The sequence below is a fragment of the Cyprinodon tularosa genome, unplaced genomic scaffold (genome assembly GCF_016077235.1).
Source record: "Cyprinodon tularosa strain WSP-4 unplaced genomic scaffold, ASM1607723v1 ctg1265, whole genome shotgun sequence".
NCBI classification, from domain to species: domain Eukaryota; kingdom Metazoa; phylum Chordata; class Actinopteri; order Cyprinodontiformes; family Cyprinodontidae; genus Cyprinodon; species Cyprinodon tularosa.
The window spans coordinates 71,140-90,000 of NW_024038076.1; the positions used below are offsets into that span (position 1 = coordinate 71,140).

Genomic DNA, 18,861 nt, shown 5'->3' on the forward strand with positions numbered 1-18,861 from the left:
TCAATCAGAACGAACTGTCACAGTTAGAGAAGCATTTATACATCATCATCATCATCATCATCATCATCATCAAACATGTCTGCAGATGCAGAGACACCCACGGCTCCAGCTTTATCACCATATTACACTTTGTTCTTGGCTGAAGGACGCAGCTCTCGTTCCATTCCCAAATCTCTGTTATGTATGAAGATGAAACAGTGACTGAATATCCTTACAGAGGAACTGTTCTAATTGGATAAACTCCTGGGGAAACATTACTTCTGATATTTATTAGGGATTAACAAACTCAAACATCATTAATAACAATAATCCCAAAAGTTACCCCTGAAAAGGTGACATGTTTACAGTCACTTTTAAACAAACACTTCCATGTCTGTTCATGACCAGGAAATCCAAGCAGCTGCTCTGTTAGCTGCTGGAAAAATGGGAAAATATAATCATCTTCTCCATTCTGTCCTGGAGAAATATTAAGACTCAAGGATTAAATGCAGCCTGAAAAAGCACAGAATTAAACTGAACAACCATAAGATTCCCCTGGAATGGGCCTTAAATTATTTTAACTGTTTTCCTAAAAAGTTCAAAACAATCCTCTGGACTTTGTTTCCACGCTTGAAGACGTTTCTCTTCCATCCAGGAAGATTTTTCCATTTAGAAATAGCGTTTAGTTCCAGGTTTTATCCAGCAGCCCAACAAAGCCTGGTTTTAGTTTAGAAACGGATTAATGCCCCCCCAACCCCCCCCCCCCCCCCCCCCCCCCGTTGGTTAAGCTGGTTCTTCTTTCTTAGCAAAGATGGTTTGACTCCAGAGGAGGATCTTTAACGTTTCTGGAAGGACTATGACCTGAATGACTGAGAATCGTCACCAGCGTATTTTATCTCTATACTGTCACACTTATTATCACTATAACCAAGCAGGGAAAAACTAAACGACCTCTCAGGGATTAAACAGTTCATCAGTTAGTTAACAGTGAATCACGGCATTCAGCAAAATCACTAGAATTTAAAGTCATTGAAAGAACATTAGAGGATTAGATAAATAATGAAAGATAAATTACTAATCAGTTTGTAGTCAGAGTCTAAGTGGCATCATATACCCAGATAAAGATATAGATTGATTAAACTGGAGGCTCAGGTCAAATCTGAGCTGTTTTCTAATTCTCCTGCTTTGTTTTAAAATGATCTGGTTAATCTGCTGAGCTGCTCTCACATGCGTCAGACATGAGATCGCTCTGTTCTGTTCCAGCTCCATGTGTGATTCATCCTGACCTTAATCACACTCTAATGTGATCAGAATGAAAAACTGAAACTAGTTTTAAATTAAGATCATATAATTTCCCCATCTGGGATTTTATTTCCCCCAAAAGTAGAAGCCCCCACCCTTCTACTATCTGGTCTGTTCTAATGTTCCTTCACTCCAATAATCCTCATTATTAAAAGGTCATTAATTAGCCACTGAATCACCATTCAAGCTGTGCACCCTGATCACTATAGAGTTATTACGCCATTTTAAATGTTGGTTCCAGAAAGGAACGTGTGGCTGCTGGTTTTCTTCCACCCAAGCAGTAAAACCAGACTCCATTCATCCCATCAAGTCATCAGGTTAAGACTAGACTCACCTTGAACCCCCAGGTTCACCACCGATCACATGGTGAAGTTTGCAGACGACACCACGGCGGTGGGCCTCATCAGAGACGACAACGACCTGGACTACAGAGAGGAGGTGGAGCAGCTGGTGGAGCAGAGATAACAGCCTGATCCTGAAGGTGGAGAAGACCAAGGAGATCATGGTGGACTTCAGGAAGAACCGTCCTAACCACGCTCCACTGCTCATCAACAGCTCAGCTGTAGAGGTGGTCATTCATCACAGACACCCTCACCTGGACTGGAAACACCACCTCACTGGTCCAAAGGGCCCAGAAGCTTGGACTTCCTGCCCCCCCCATCCTCCCCACCTTCTCCAGAAGCACCATAGAGAGCGTTCTGAGCAGCTGTCTCACTGTGTGGTGTGGAGGCTGCAGAGCCTCAGACTGGAAGAAGGTGAGAACAGCAGAGAGGATCATGGGGGCTCCTCTTCCCTCCATTAAAGACATTTCATCCCAGCGCTGCGTGTCCCGTGACATCATCAATGACCCCTCACCCCCCCACCATGGACTGTTCTCCCTGCTGCCCTCTGGGAAGAGGCTTTAGAAATTAAAGTGTCTTGAAAGCTGTACTGAACAATATTTCCATTTGTTTACATTCTGTGTATATAAAAGTCTGTCTAAGTCTAATTCTAAGTTTTAAACATCTATCTGCTTAGTTCAGGTTCTGTTTCAAAGGAAATCAGTCATTTTTCTCCTTTCTAAAGCTAACTGCATTTACCTTCAGGCAAGCAGGGGTTAACTGATGCCATATATTAGGCTGCAGCTGGAGGAAAGGGGGGGAGGGGTGTCATGTTTAACCTTTGGTGTAAAAGAGCAAGACATGAGAAAAGAAGCAGCAGGAAATCTATTTCAACATGACTGCTGCCCTGATTTGCTTCTTTCTCCTCTGTGAGTATTTCACATTATTTGCTTTTCTCACATCATCAGACATGATCGTCCAAAATCAGGCAGAATTAATCACTTTTATTGATCAGGTCCTGTTTTATTGTTGCTCTGCAGACAGATGGAGGCTTTTATCGGCTCTCATCAGTTTAATGATTTTAATATAAACTGGAATATTAATTATATAACTGAGAAATAAAGAACAGGAACCTAGAATAATGTTCAGTCCAACGAGTTTTTATTCCATTCTAAGAAGTCAGAGTTTCCATTTTATTAAGGTTCATCGTTTCTCTGTCAGATTCACAAGTCAATTAAATGATGGGATGTTTTTACTGTTTTCCATTTTCTCAGTTTTTTTAAAATAAATGTCAGCAAGAATTAAGAATTTAATTCCTGTTAGTTTGGATGTAGATTCATAAATTCCTGATTGTTCTTATAATTTATGACAGAAAATATGCCCAATATGTCAAAATCAAGTCATATTTAAGGCAAATATCAAACCAAAGCGCCGTACGACGAGATAAAACAAACCAGAAACATTCATCCCTAAAACCTTCAAGGACAGAAATGATGTTACAGTTTTAATACAGGTGCTGGTCATAAAATTAGAATATCATGAAAAAGTAGATTGATTTCAGTAATTCCATTTAAAAAGTGAAACTTGTATATTATATTCATACATTACATACAAACTCATATATTTCAGATGTTTATTTTGTTTAATTTTGATGATTACAAATGACAACAAATGAAAATCTCAAATTCATCATATCAGAAAATTAGAATATTACTGAAGACCAATAAAAACAAAGGATTTATAGAAATGTTGGCCAACTGAAAAGTATGAACATGAAAAGTATGAGCATGTACAGCACTCAGTATTTAGTTGGGCCTCCTTTGGCCTGTATTACTGCAGCAATGCGGCGTGGCATGGAGTCGATCAGTCTGTGGCACTGCTCAGGTGTTATGATAGCCCAGGTTGCTCTAATAGTGGCTTTTAGCTCTTCTGAATTGTTGGGTCTGGTGTATTGCATCTTCTTCTTCACAATACCCCATAGATTTTCTATGGGGTTAAGGTCAGGAGAGTTTGCTGGCCAATTAAGAACAGGGATACCATGGTCCTTCAACCAGGTACTGGTAGCTTTGGCACTGTGTGCAGGTGCCAAGTCCTGTTGGAAAATGAAATCTGCATCTCCAAAAAGTTGGTCAGCTGCAGGAAGCATGAAGTGCTCTAAAACTTCCTGGTATGTGGCTGCGTTGACCCTGGACCTCAGAAAACACAATGGACCAACACCAGCAGATGACATGGCACCCCAAACCATCACTGACTGTGGAAACTTTACACTGGACTTCAAGCAACGTGGATGAAGTGCCTCTCTTCTTTTCCTCCAGACTCTGGGACCTTGATTTCCAAAGGAAATGCAAAATTTACTTTCATCAGAGAACATGACTTTGGACCACTCACCAGCAGTCCAGTCCTGTTTCTCTTTAGCCCAGGCAAGACGCTTCTGACGCTGTCTGTGGTTCAAGAGTGGCTTGACACAAGGAATGCGACAGCAGAAACCCATGTCTTTCATACGTCTGTGTGTGGTGGTTCTTGAAGCACTCACTCCAGCTGCAGTCCACTCTTTGTGAATCTCCCCCACATTTTTGAATGGGTTTTGTTTCACAATCCTCTCCAGGGTGCGGTTATCTCTCTTGCTTGTACACTTTTTTCGACCACATCTTTTCCTTCCCTTCGCCTCTCTATTAATGTGCTTGGACACTGAGCTCTGTGAACAGCCAGCCTCTTTAGCGATGACCTTTTGTGTCTTGCCCTCCTTGTGCAAGGTGTCGATGGTCGTCTTTTGGACAACTGTCAAGTCAGCAGTCTTCCCCATGATTGTGTAGCCTATAGAACTAGACTGAAAGACCATTTAAAGGCTTTTGCAGGTGGTTTGAGTTAATTAGCTGATTAGAGTGTGGCACCAGGGGCCATCAATTTTGAACCTTTTCACAATATTCTAATTTTCTGATATGATGAATTTGAGATTTTCATTTGTTGTCATTTGTAATCATCAAAATTAAACAAAATAAACATCTGAAATATATGAGTTTGTATGTAATGTATGAATATAATATACAAGTTTCACTTTTTAAATGGAATTACTGAAATCAATCTACTTTTTCATGATATTCTAATTTTATGACCAGCACCTGTAGTTGAATGAAAAATCTCAATCAGAAATAATCAGAAGTGATTTTTTTTTTTTTTGAGTTTTTACGCCACTCGTGTCTCTTGTTAAATAAGGAAGTTATGTTGCGCCTTTGGGCTTTCCCATCTGTTCTTCTCCTGGGAGCAAGTTATTTACTACTCTTAACTCAAACTGGGTAATAACATGTAAAAAGGACTATAAAACAGGAGTAAAAAAGTTACAGAGTTTATTCCAGATCAGGTCGTTACAGGACAGAGAAAATGCTTAGATCTGCACAGCTTTGGGCTCAAAAATCACGTCCGCGAGCGTCCGGCAAAGATTGAGCCCCGATGAAGGTCATCTCCTGCTTCTTATAGCTCATGTGTCTATGTGTTGCATCAGGTGGATGCTTAGCTGTCCTCATCAGAAACTGACACACCAGCGATGCCCTGACCTGTATGCAGCTTGCCTCTATGCCTCAGGGTTACAGATAGCTCTCCTCTATCAGTCCGGCTCCAAGATGCGCCCATATCCTGTGTATCTTAAATAGACCCGAAGGCTGTCCTATTTAGATGACCTCCGTACACACAGTGACGTCCACCATGTGAAGGAAGGCCTTCTACTCTCTATCTGGCTAACAAAGTAACAATGCACATGATGCATAAACCTAACAGCTCCATTCATCAACTGTAGGCTGTCAGGAAAGTGGTATGAGAGAGAGAGGGAGACATGCAGCAAAGGGCCGCAGGTCGGATTCAAACCCGGGTCCACCGCCTCGAGGACGAAGGTCTCTCTACATGGGTCGCTAACCGCTGCGCCACCAAAGCACGGCCAGGTCAGAAATGATTTTCGGGTTTATAGTAAGAAGCTGATCCAGGAACCAGAACCTCTGATAACTGTCTCTCCACAGCAGGGACATGATTGGACACCTTGTCTATACTACCTGTCTTACTACGTCCTCTGACTGTTCAGCAATTAACCAATAAATATACTTCAACTTTACCTCCAATGTGATGTTTCTACAACTAAAACAGTCTGATTTCAAACCCGACTAGAGGCAGAAGTTGATGGTGCGAGTCCGTCCATCTGCCTCTTTATGTCGGGGCCACAGCAGCAAGTCGCTACAAGCTGCAAACAGGTTTGGTTTTTCTAAAAGACGCCATAAAAGAAATGACTGAAAGGAGAAAAACTTCCTTCGGTGTGAAGCTGTAGATGTTTGGCTTGATGGACCTGCAGAAGAAACAGGAAGCAGCAGATAAACAGACATCCAGGCTTCAGCATCACAGCAGGAAAAACACATTTTAATGATAATAAATGAATCAAAGACAATAATAGAAACTAAATAAAAAAAATCACATTGATTTAAACTTCAAACTAGAATAACAGAATCTGTCTTCACACCATTTTTTATTAATTGGAATAAACAACATTTAGTGTGATCTGTTAAAGCTTCCCCAGCTTCATGTCACTGAAGATCCCCTGCTCCGTGTTGGGCAGTCAGGGGGGCCCAGGCCCCCGGGGGTCCATTCTGTCTGGGGCCCAGTCTTTCTGTCCCCTGCTGATGCTGTGACACTTGTTTCTCCAAAAACAACATCACTTTCAGTCTGACTGTGTGGAGTGTGAATATTTTAGGGTTCAGCTTTAGACGCCTCTGATCCCAAAATTCCAGCTGATTTTTCTCCAGCTTCTGATCAGGAGGAACCGAGTGGATCAGTTTGGGTTCTTCGTGCATCTCTGTGGGTTAAACGGTTTCACTGCTTCAGTGGAACCTGGACCGAGTTCATGAACGCCGAGCTAACCCAGACCTCCTGCTAACCCTGTGGTTTCTGTCAGCAGGCACTGATCCACCATGTTGTTCTCCTCTGCAGCTCTGCAGGCCACAAACAGCCCTTCTGTTGATGCTCTGAAACGTCTCCATAGAGCAGCTGGAGAAGACGTCTCAGCTGCATGTGGCATGTCGTTCTCTGGATCCTGGAAGATCTTCTGCAGGGAAAACTGTGAAAGCGGAAACATTCTGATCCAAACCAGAGAGAACAAAGCTCAAACAGAACGATACAGCATTGAATACCTTAAAGAGTTTTCATCAGACATTTACGTTTTCTATGTGAAGATCTCCAAACTAAAGCCGTCTGACTCAGGACTGTACAGATGTGGTTTGGGCGACTCTTCATCCGCCATGATCTACCAGGAGTTCAGACTCGTCGTTGCAGAAGGTCAGTTTCTGTTAAAGCTGCTGAGATGTTTCTCTGAAGGACGGAGGGAACATTTTACAGCAAATAATTATTGTTATTCATGTTATACATAATTAACTCAGACAGTGCAGAGATAGGTGACTGTGATTTATTCAAAGGGATAAATCATTTTAAGACTGTAGTCAGAGGGCAGAGCCCCAAGGAGGAGGTTTCACAAACATTTAAATATCCCAGTGGACATAAGAGAAAAGGAAGGTGCATTCTGGAAACACTAGATCTGCATCTCATTCTGGTCTGATCTGAGCTTGGAAGGACAGGAGCTCCTTAGAATTGAAAATGGCAGGTATGGAAAAGGTGGGATCCCACAGACTCTCTGGTTTCACTAATGTTCCACCGGCTTGATGGTGCAGTTATTAGTCTGAGTGCGTATGGAGATGGATGTTTAAACTAGTGTTGCATCGATACCAGTATTGGGCAGGCCCCGATCCAGCACTATAATGGTGGTAACGGTATCGGCCAGTACCAACCAATAGGGAACTATTGTCACCCATTCCAGGTAGGCAATAAAAAGTTCTACTGGATTCACTTTGTTTTAGTCTTTTTCCTGCTTCACAAAGGAAGGCAGCAGCTTGACATGAAGCCTTGATGGTGATTATTTTACATCCCAGTCTGCAGTTCTTCATATAAACACACACATCAGTTTCAAACAGATGGTATCGGCCGATCCTGCACAGCCAGGTATCATCGGCACTAGTTTAAACTCACACCTCCTCGCTCCCAACCGGTCTGCCGACAGCTCAACTCTGAAAACTCCACTCGGCCTGATCGGCTCCATCTCTGCACTCACTGCTACTAAAGCAGAAAGTAAATGAACCACCTTGAATCACATTGATCAAAGTAATCCTTGCAAATACTTAAATACTATAGAGGCAGGGTGTAATGAGCTCAGAACGAAGGACCAAGAATTCAGGCGAGACAAACAGTTGAAGACTTAAACAGCGTTTATTAAATAAGAACAGAGCGGGCTGTGGATCTGTGGTATCAGTGGCTGTGGTTAGGCCGTCTAAAGCAGGAACGTCTATTGGAGAGAAACACAGGTTAGTCACCATGTTATCAGATTGAGGATAATTATGAATGCGCGGGTCACTAACCTGGTTTGACAGTTAAGCCCATGCCCAGAGAGCGAGGAGGATTCCAGACAAGCGCAGCGGACGGTGCCAGAGAGTTCTAGACGCTTTAGGCTGCAGAGCTGACAGGAGATCATATCACAGCTGCCGAAGGATGACAGGATGATCCACAGCGTGAAGTAAAGAGGCAGATCTAGGTTCAGTCCACAGAGGAATCCAAACGGAGTCCAAAGACGGGTCAGGCAAACAGATCGGACGGGGCAGGCAGGCGTAAAGGTCCAAATGCAGAAACAGATCAGGGTCATACAATCAGAACATAATAGCAACGCTGGAAAACTGTCAACACTAAAGGCTCAATAATAATCTGGCACTGATGGCTGGGAAACAGGAAGCTTAAAACAGGCGGATCTGATGAGGAACAGGGCAGAGCTGCACAGGTGAATGAAATGAACAATCAAGCAGCCATCAGCGCCAAAATCATGAAACAGGGATGAAAAAAACAAACCCGGATTTTTGACTGTAAAACAATCAACATTTCAATATTCTATATTCATATATATTTAAATATACTTATTACAACAAATAATAAATATTTTCCTGAGCAGCTAAACTAAGTGACTTGAAAAAGATTTCTGTATTTTGTTCCGGATTTTTCTCTTCCAAATGAAGTGATGCAAAACTTTCTCTGATTCGTTTATATTATTCATGAATTCGGCCCCGAATCACAGTTAAAGAAGCATTTGATCCAAACTCCACGATCACAGCCTTCCACATCCTCACATGTTATATTATTACATCATGCATGTTTGCCAGACCTTCAGCCATATCGAAATAATACATCTGCTCTCTTTATTTCCACTTAGATAATGAAGATGACGGAAAAAACGTCTTAATTAGATAAACTGCTTGAGAAAACATTAGTTAGGAAACAAAACCTGCAAATAATACTGGGATTAAGAGACTCACACTTCATCAATAAGAATAATCCAAACAAGATGTTGCCAACCTTGAGTTTTTAGAGTTGATCGCACGGCAGACATCTTTAGATTCTGTGAGTCTAAACTCTGCAGATTGATGTCACTGCGAGCTCCAGGCGGTGGAACAAAAGTTCCTCCATAGATGGTGGGATGGAAGTGGTGGCGGGATAACCTCAGAGGCAGCGCAGAGGAAAAGCCTCCCCTCAGGATCATACTGCCACTACCCTATGTTACTCCTATGCTCCTTCACCCCATCCTATGAATGAAGCAGCTGAATCTCATTCAGTCATCCTATCCACCCCCTAAGGGACTAGAGGATATTTCTATTCTATTTTATTTTATTCTATTTTTTCTAATGCATTTTATTCTGTTGTATTTCTGTCCCTCATAAATATTAGAATTTAGTCCATAAAGTGTGTTTTCCTGTGAACAGAGAATATTTTGCTTCCTTCTCTCTGCTTTCAATATAAAAGAGAAATAGATTTTCATTCAATCAGCAGATTCTCATTTCTTTCACAGGAAGCCATCTTTGTTCAAACTTCATCACGTCTCCATCTTCCATCTTTCTCTGCATTTTTCAGCCTCCGGTTCAGATTCAGCTAATTTAACCTCCACACCAGCAGCACCTCTGAGCTCCAACTACAGTCTCACACCTTCAGCTTCCAGTGAAACCACTAATCAGTCGGTTCTGATCCGGCAGAGGCCAACATCTGAAGGTACATCTAGTCCTCAAAGTCCTGAATCCCCTCCCCGCTGTGTGCCACCTCTGTTTGAGTAGAAATGGCGTCTGTCTGCACAAACAAACTCCTCCCCATGCTTTGTGTCCAACATGTTCTCTAGAAATGTCCACAGAGCTTCTGCTGGTTGCAGCTCTGACTCTGACCCTCTCTGGCATCCTGCTATCTGGGGCTTTGCTGGTTCTCTGCAGAAAAAGATGCCACAAACATCTGGAAGGTAAACAACAGGAAGCACAGATCATTTTGTGGTTTGGGGGTAAAAACACAGAGAAGAAGGTGAAAGATCAGCAGCAGCGCCAGCAACAAGGAGTCACAGAGAGGCTGTGTGAACAGGGGCTGGTAAAGGAGGAACAGCAAACAGGACAGGAAACCAACCTGAACCAGATTCCTGCAGCCGCTGCGTCACCAAAGTCTGCAGCTCTGTGGCAGAGAGGAGCTGCTAGAGGCTCATCCAGCCGCTGACACTGAGCTCAGAGCAGCTGGGCTGCCGACCGCACTCACCCAGCTGACAGCCAATCAGAAACCAGGATTTCTGGTAACATGATCATCATGATCGTCTCCTGGCCCTCAAAGTTCAGTCCTGAGAACAGTGCAGGATGACTCAGACCATCTGCTCTATGTGCTTGGTTCTCAGCTCGGTGCAGTGCAGCCCCCCCCCCCCTCTGCCAGTAACTGCCACACATATAATGCTGGGTTTGAAGCGATGCACTGGGTTCACCACTTCCTATGTGAAAGCAGACAAAGGTGACCTTCAGTCTGCGAAAACAGAATCACTCACAGTGATCAGCTTCAGTCCCCACAGCAGGAACTCCCACCACCATGTTTCATATCTCGGCCCAAGCGCCTGTCTTTGCATCCCTGTCAACCCCCCCCCAAAAGACTCCCTAATATCAAAGTTTCATACTTTTGGAAGTTGAAGTGTTTTTTTTCAGGTTTGGCCATTTAATGAGGATGTCTGTGTGTGCAGGTAAATATTACTGTGCAGAATAATTAGGCAACATAAAAAAAACATATACATACCTATCTCACTTATTTTCACCAGTTAAACCAATAGAACAACAGAAAATTCAGAAATAAACACATTAAAAACCAGATCAGTGACCAATCTATCCTCCTTTCTCCTCCATGATGCTTAAAATCCTTCCATCCATGGATTCTGTCAGAGTCTTGATCTGTGTGCGATCCTCATGGCGTGCAGCAGCCTCCCTGTTTTCCCTCCCTGTAGATCTCACCTTTCATGAAGGACCACAGGTTCTCCATGGGGTTCAGATCAGGTGACCAAGGCGGCCATGTCATTATTTTCTCCTTTTAGCCTTTTCCTGGCCGCCACGCTGCGGTGTATTCTGATGCGTGTGACGGAGCATCGTCCTGCAGGAATATCAGGTGTTCCTGGAATGATGGCGTCTTCTTCTTGTTCTGCTGTTTGAAGAAGGTGTCTTCCAGAAACTGGCAGCAGGTCTGGGAGTTGATCTGGACTCCATCATCAACCTGAAAAGGTCCCACAGGCTCATCTTTGATGATAGCAGCCCATAGCATTACCCCACCTCCACCTTGCTGGCGTCTGAGTGGATAAGGAACTTGCTGCCCTTTCCTATCCAGCCTGGTGCCCATCCATCCATCTGGACCATCTAGACTCTCTCTCATTCCATCAGACCAGGCTGACCCTCTGAAAGGGAGCGGAGGCGACAGGCTGGGCTCTGCTGGCTCAATAATGCTGGTTCCTTCTGCCAGGTTGGGTGGAGGTTATAAGAACCCAAATGCAAAGGCAGGAATGCAGAAATGAGTTCTCAAAGATTTAATTGAATGTTCACAAGCAACTGAGGCAGGAATCCAAAAGTCCAACATAAAACTGAACCATGGAGACATCAGGGAAAACAAGCACGAGAAGCGAGGAAAAGATGAGGAACCAGCAGTGAGGAACCTCACAGGGGGAGTATATATGGCTGACTGAACAAAGACTGGACTAACGAGCTGATTGGGAGCAGGTGAGAACAGAGGATTATAGAGGGGAGCGAGGGAAAAGGAGACCAACACAAGAGGGCGACAAAGAAAAACCTAAAAACTCAAATATAATCAGAAAACACAACAAAAAAGAAATTAAACCAATAAAAGTATAAAACTTGAAGCAAAGTCAAACTGAACTAAACAGAACCAAGAAGGTGACAGTGACCTCATCGGCCGTAATTATAAATGATTCTATCTGGACAGTTTTACCTGCGAAAATGATCACTAGATCATTTCATTAATAATTAACGATTTACCTGAATTTAGATTCAATTCAGAGCTTAATGAGGGATAGTTGACTTCTGGTTGACCTGAAAATAATCTTTAATATCTGAAACAACAACAGCACATGTGGTCTTTTTATTTATTCTTAGTTTTATTAAATGACTCTATTAAAAGCTCAAACCTGCACTAAAGAAGCAATGACCAGTATTTGCACATCAGTGGGGTTTCAGCTTCAAGCAGCTGAAGCTGATGATGTGACCCAGGGTGTAAAAACTGCATCTCACCTGGTGACCCACCTGGTGACCCACCTGGTGACCCACCTGGTGACCCACATGGTGACCCACCTGGTGACCCACATGGTGACCCACCTGGTGACCCACCTGGTGACCCACCTGGTGACCCACCTGGTGACCCACCTGGTGATCCACCTGGTGACCCACCTGTTGACCCACCTGGTGACCCACCTGTTGACCCACCTGGTGACCCACCTGGTGACCCACATGGTGACCCACCTGGTGATCCACCTGGTGACCCACCTGGTGACCCACCTGGTGACCCACATGGTGACCAACCTGGTGACCCACATGGTGACCCACCTGGTGACCCACATGGTGACCCACCTGGTGACCCACCTGCTGACCCACCTGGTGACCCACCTGTTGACCCACCTGTTGACCCACCTGGTGACCCACCTGGTGACCCACCTGGTGACCCACCTGGTGACCCACCTGTTGACCCACCTGGTGATCCACCTGGTGACCCACCTGGTGACCCACATGGTGACCCACCTGGTGACCCACCTGTTGACCCACCTGGTGATCCACCTGGTGACCCACCTGGTGACCCACCTGGTGACCCACCTGTTGACCCACCTGTTGACCCACCTGGTGACCCACCTGGTGACCCACATGGTGACCCACATGGTGACCCACCTGTTGACCCACCTGGTGACCCACCTGGTGATCCACCTGGTGACCCACATGGTGACCCACATGGTGACCCACCTGGTGACCCACCTGTTGACCCACCTGTTGACCCACCTGGTGACCCACCTGGTGACCCACCTGGTGACCCACCTGGTGACCCACCTGGTGACCCACCTGGTGATCCACCTGTTGACCCACCTGGTGACCCACATGGTGACCCACCTGTTGACCCACCTGGTGACCCACCTGGTGACCCACCTGTTGACCCACCTGTTGACCCACCTGTTGACCCACCTGGTGATCCACCTGGTGACCCACCTGGTGACCCACCTGGTGACCCACCTGTTGACCCACCTGGTGACCCACCTGGTGACCCACCTGTTGACCCACCTGTTGACCCACCTGGTGATCCACCTGGTGACCCACCTGGTGACCCACCTGGTGACCCACCTGTTGACCCACCTGGTGACCCACCTGGTGACCCACCTGTTGACCCACCTGGTGACCCACCTGGTGACCCACCTGTTGACCCACCTGTTGACCCACCTGGTGATCCACATGGTGACCCACATGGTGACCCACATGGTGACCCACCTGGTGACCCACCTGTTGACCCACCTGTTGACCCACCTGGTGATCCACCTGGTGACCCACCTGGTGACCCACCTGGTGACCCACCTGGTGACCCACCTGGTGACCCACCTGTTGACCCACCTGGTGACCCACCTGGTGACCCACCTGGTGACCCACCTGGTGACCCACCTGGTGATCCACCTGTTGACCCACCTGGTGACCCACATGGTGACCCACCTGTTGACCCACCTGGTGACCCACCTGGTGACCCACCTGTTGACCCACCTGTTGACCCACCTGTTGACCCACCTGGTGATCCACCTGGTGACCCACCTGGTGACCCACCTGGTGACCCACCTGTTGACCCACCTGGTGACCCACCTGGTGACCCACCTGTTGACCCACCTGTTGACCCACCTGGTGATCCACCTGGTGACCCACCTGGTGACCCACCTGTTGACCCACCTGTTGACCCACCTGGTGATCCACCTGGTGACCCACCTGGTGACCCACCTGGTGACCCACCTGGTGACCCACCTGGTGACCCACCTGGTGACCCACCTGTTGACCCACCTGGTGACCCACCTGGTGACCCACCTGTTGACCCACCTGTTGACCCACCTGGTGATCCACATGGTGACCCACATGGTGACCCACATGGTGACCCACCTGGTGACCCACCTGTTGACCCACCTGTTGACCCACCTGGTGATCCACCTGGTGACCCACCTGGTGACCCACCTGGTGACCCACCTGTTGACCCACCTGGTGACCCACCTGTTGACCCACCTGTTGACCCACCTGGTGATCCACCTGGTGACCCACCTGGTGACCCACCTGGTGACCCACCTGTTGACCCACATGGTGACCCACATGGTGACCCACCTGGTGACCCACCTGTTGACCCACCTGTTGACCCACCTGGTGATCCACCTGGTGATCCACCTGGTGACCCACCTGGTGACCCACCTGGTGACCCACCTGTTGACCCACCTGGTGACCCACCTGGTGACCCACCTGGTGACCCACCTGGTGATCCACCTGGTGACCCACCTGGTGACCCACCTGGTGATCCACCTGTTGACCCACCTGGTGACCCACATGGTGACCCACCTGGTGACCCACATGGTGACCCACCTGGTGACCCACCTGTTGACCCACCTGGTGACCCACCTGGTGATCCACCTGGTGACCCACATGGTGACCCACCTGGTGACCCACCTGTTGACCCACCTGGTGATCCACCTGGTGACCCACCTGGTGACCCACCTGGTGACCCACCTGTTGACCCACCTGTTGACCCACCTGGTGATCCACCTGGTGATCCACCTGGTGACCCACCTGGTGACCCACATGGTGACCCACCTGGTGACCCACCTGTTGACCCACCTGGTGACCCACCTGGTGACCCACCTGTTGACCCACCTGTTGACCCACCTGTTGACCCACCTGGTGATCCACCTGGTGACCCACCTGCCTCCACGGCGTCCTGTGTGAACGCATCATAAAGCTGACAGTCCCTGGAAGCAGCAGTAAACAGAGCAGACTGACAGACTCACTGTTGGTTAGTTTATGATGTTTGGTAAAATAGATCTGAGTTGTGTTTAGAGTTTGGTTAAAGTTTGGTGCTGAAATATCACCATCATCAGAACCAGACAACAAGCCTGATGGGTTCATGGTGAAGGTGGGACTGAGGCAGGGAGGGGTATATCTGCAGTGACAGAGCTGGGTTAGATTATACAGAACAGCATTAAAAAATATCACTCCTGTCTCGTTATAAATGTTTTATAATATTTATCTGTAACCTGTTTGTCTCCAGGTTTGAGGACCAGAGGAGGTTCAACTGACCAGCAGGTACTGATTGGATCTGTGCAAAGCCTTAAGGAGGAAACACAATGAATTAGGTCTTATATGTAAAAAACTTAAAATAGTTTGTTAAATGTGAAAATTTAAATCAACTTAAACTGTGAAAGTGGATTATTCTTTTGCTGCTTTTTTTCCATTTAGAGCCCGGTGTATGAAAACTTTCCCTCTGCGGAGCTGATTTACCAGAACGCCAAACCTGTCAGCAAGAACAAGAAGTAGATCCAAGAGGTGATTTAGGTCTGGCTTAAGGGACGCCTTATCTTCTAAATGTGCTTAAAATGGAACCTTTCAGATTAAAGGAGAGAATAAAACTATATCTATGTGAAGAGAAATTAACTAAGATGGTTTCAGATATTTTATACTGGAAAAACGGGCCTGTTTGTATCTTTACTTCATACTTCATTGTGTTTTTGTTTTAAAAATGTTAACATTTTGGATCCTTTTCAGTGATCCTGCAGTTTTTGGTCCTGATATTCTGAGCAGCTCAGTTCTGCCTGAGATAGAAGACGATAACCAGGGCTGGACGGGGACAGAAAAATGGCCGACAGGAGGAATAGAAGAGACACCAGATCATTGATGAATATTCTGACAGACGGTCACTGAGTGACTGTTTTTATCACGTTAGGCTGAACGGATGAGCAGGAAGAATAAAACAGTGTGTGCAGTTTACTCTCTCTCTCCTGCAATTCTGTCTCTCTACCTTGTTTTTTTTACCGATGCGACAAAAAGCTTCATTATGAAGCCCAAATAGAGCCTTCATTGTTTTTCATTCCAAGAGAATCACAGCCACAGGAGGAGACATGATCTGAAGCCATTCTATGGAAGGGTTAATAAAGGCCATTTATATTTTTTTCTGTTGACTTAAGCACAATTATTGTAAACTCTACATACAAATAAGAAAACCTTTTATCAGATCAGCAAAACATTGTAGTTCTCTTGCAAAATCTTATAAACCTCTTCAACTCTTCAAACCTTTGTAAAGATGTATTTTTCATATTGATAAAAACACACAATGTGCCATCGACACACTGATGCTATCTAATTAAAGAACACATCTGGCGTTAGCTTCCTCTGTGCACGAGGTAAACCGTGTCAGATTCAGGTCAGACTTTTATCACAGTTCTGCAGCGATCACAACTTTAAGTATTTGTGTTTATTTACACAAAATAAAATAAATATAAATGTTTATTTCCTCAAGTCAAAATCACTGAAAAAAAATAAAATAAGTCGACATCATGTTGTTTCTCTCTGGGTCCGCCCACAAGACTTCATCTACATCACATGTCGTCTTGTCAGGGGAACCGCCATATCCAGGCCCGACATGATGCCTGGTCAATATCCAACACGCTTCCTCCCCTGCCTTTAATTCAGCTGTGAGTGTCACATGTTAAAACTCTAAAACAGTTTTAACATGTGACAGCATATCAGACAGTTGGCAAAGTTGTCAGACGCTCTAAGCATTGACTCAGAATTCAAGCAGACAGATCAGAGTGTTTTCAAAGAAAGCGTTCATTGACTCCTTAGCGAACAGTCGCTCGTCAGGTTGGGTAGGTTAACTGGATACTCTGGTTATGAGTTCAGTCTGAGCCCAGAGGAAGGACTGGATCCAGGAGGATTGTTTCTCTGCAGCATGCGGTGGAAGCTTCCCCCAGAATGTCAGGAGAGAAGCAGCGTAGACTGATGAGCAGAAGCTAGTAGAATGGAAGAGATGAAATATCCAGAGGAAGAATCACAGTTGATGCTGGAGCAGATTTCCAGGCCAGAAGATCAGAGAACTAAAGAGGTACCGACAGAGAATCAAAGGTGGGGTCAGGAGACAAATCCAAGGTCGTATGCAAGCAGAATACAGTTAACAATCGCTAGAAAACTCTCACACATGGCTAGAATAATATGGCACTGATGGCTGGGAACATGCAGCTTAAATAGGAAACAGGAACAGTTGGATGAATGACAATGAACACTAGGCGGAGCTAAGCAGGTGGAAGAAATGAGCTGAACCCAGTCATCAGTGCTAAGATCATCACAAAAATAGTGTAAATAAAAGCCATATATGTGTATAGTTTTGCTAGGAGAGTGTTGATCGTTTGCAAATTCAGTGTAAAGCAATAAGTTATGTATAAAATTCTGCTAAAAGAATGTTGTGCAGTGGATTGTACATACAGTTTTGAAAAGTTTGTGTCACTAAATTGCAAACTAGGTGCAAAGCAGTGTGTTTGTTTTTAGTTTTGCAAACTAATTGAGTGGTTTTGCATTAAGTATTCATCGTTTTAGATATTGTGCTATAAAAATCATGGTTAGGGTTTAAGCATTGAGCAAAAACTAATGGGATGATAACATCCAAAATGGCTGCAAACATTAACGTAGTGTTTACTGTGTGATGGAAGACAGAATCAAACGGAGGAGGAACCCATGCGATGATGAACAGGTCCTACCTGTTAGAACATTTTTAGACTTAATATTAACCTACTGTCAGGAGATTTCTACTAAAAATAAATTCCTCCTCTACCATTCAAGCAGTAAACTAGTTTCTCTTGTAATTTTATCATTGCTATGACAGGCTATAGCTAGCTGTTTGATATGCATTAGTTTGACTAAATATGTATTTCTAATATCTAAAAAAATGGTTTTCCTTGTCAAGATGTCAATTTCAAACAAAATGACATATGATAGACTTTATTGTTATTTGGTATGCAGAGTCTATACAAAACAACATTTCAATGCATACAGCTTACAGCAGTGTAATGATATTGCAGTTAGATTAGATAAATATTACCAATAAAAAGTGCAGCAGTGATCAGAATGTAACAATGTGGAGAAAAAAGAAATTGTTTAAAAATAATGGTGCAAAAAGGCATTAATATGACAGTAAGTTCAGTGGAATGCAAAACAAATATGGTGCAAAATGAAGCAGAACCATTGAGTTGTGTCTTATTTAAAAGCATTATAAAAGTTCGGTAACATTGGTAGTGCAAAATTATGCGATGCAAAGTCCAGTTTGCTCTGAATGCATCTTTTAAATGAGTGAAAACCAAGTCTAGAGTAATCTCTCCCTGAGTTTCAAAGACCACATGTTGGTTGAAATGAGGGAGAACAGTCTTCAGATCGAACTGGTTAAGATCCACAGCAATGATGGAAACGGACTCTGTGTGCAGATTGAAGCTAATAGATGACTGTAACTCCAGCAGGTGCTGGTCAACATATTCTCATTATCAGTGCGTATGAAATCATACGAAAAGTTATGCACACTATTTCGTACGTTTTGGACGTTGTTCCTCAAAAAACCACATCAGTGCGCAATGCGCTGGCAGACAGAAAAAAAAAGCAGATCCGCGGACGGACGGAAAACTGGGAAAAACAGTGCAATCAGCACTTATTCATGTCTCTAACTATGTTGCTTGCTGTTTTATGTCTTAGGGTCAGGGTTAGGGCTAATTGTAATTTATATTCTATATTTGTGAATGGTGCGTCAAATGCGCATGCACATACAACCAAAAAAACGTCCAAAACGTACGAAATTGCGGTGCATAACTTTTCGT

General features: G+C 44.8%; 1 protein-coding gene and 1 long non-coding RNA gene across 5 annotated transcripts; one reads left to right on the forward strand and one right to left on the reverse strand.

The window, feature by feature from the left end:
• The first annotated feature begins 2,393 nt into the window (after positions 1-2,393).
• On the forward strand, positions 2,394-15,872 carry LOC119777728. 4 transcript variants are annotated; one of them, XM_038276728.1, is made up of 7 exons: positions 2,416-2,530; positions 6,567-6,911; positions 9,576-9,710; positions 9,835-9,948; positions 15,279-15,313; positions 15,467-15,562; positions 15,773-15,872. In XM_038276728.1, exons 1-6 carry the CDS (start codon positions 2,497-2,499, stop codon positions 15,542-15,544), a joined length of 741 nt encoding a protein of 246 aa, XP_038132656.1. In that variant the 5' UTR covers positions 2,416-2,496; the 3' UTR covers positions 15,545-15,562; positions 15,773-15,872. The 4 variants fall into 4 exon arrangements, with proteins under 4 accessions (XP_038132657.1, XP_038132656.1, XP_038132655.1 ...); XM_038276727.1 differs by having other exon boundaries at positions 15,467-15,553; XM_038276729.1 differs by lacking the exon at positions 15,773-15,872 and having other exon boundaries at positions 2,394-2,530; positions 6,535-6,911; positions 15,467-15,658.
• On the reverse strand, positions 7,874-8,287 carry LOC119777730. Its single transcript, XR_005279954.1, has 2 exons — positions 8,042-8,287; positions 7,874-7,968 (listed from the first exon to the last, which is right to left on the reverse strand). It is a non-coding gene; the product is annotated as an uncharacterized LOC119777730 (long non-coding RNA).
• Positions 15,873-18,861: the final 2,989 nt, after the last annotated feature.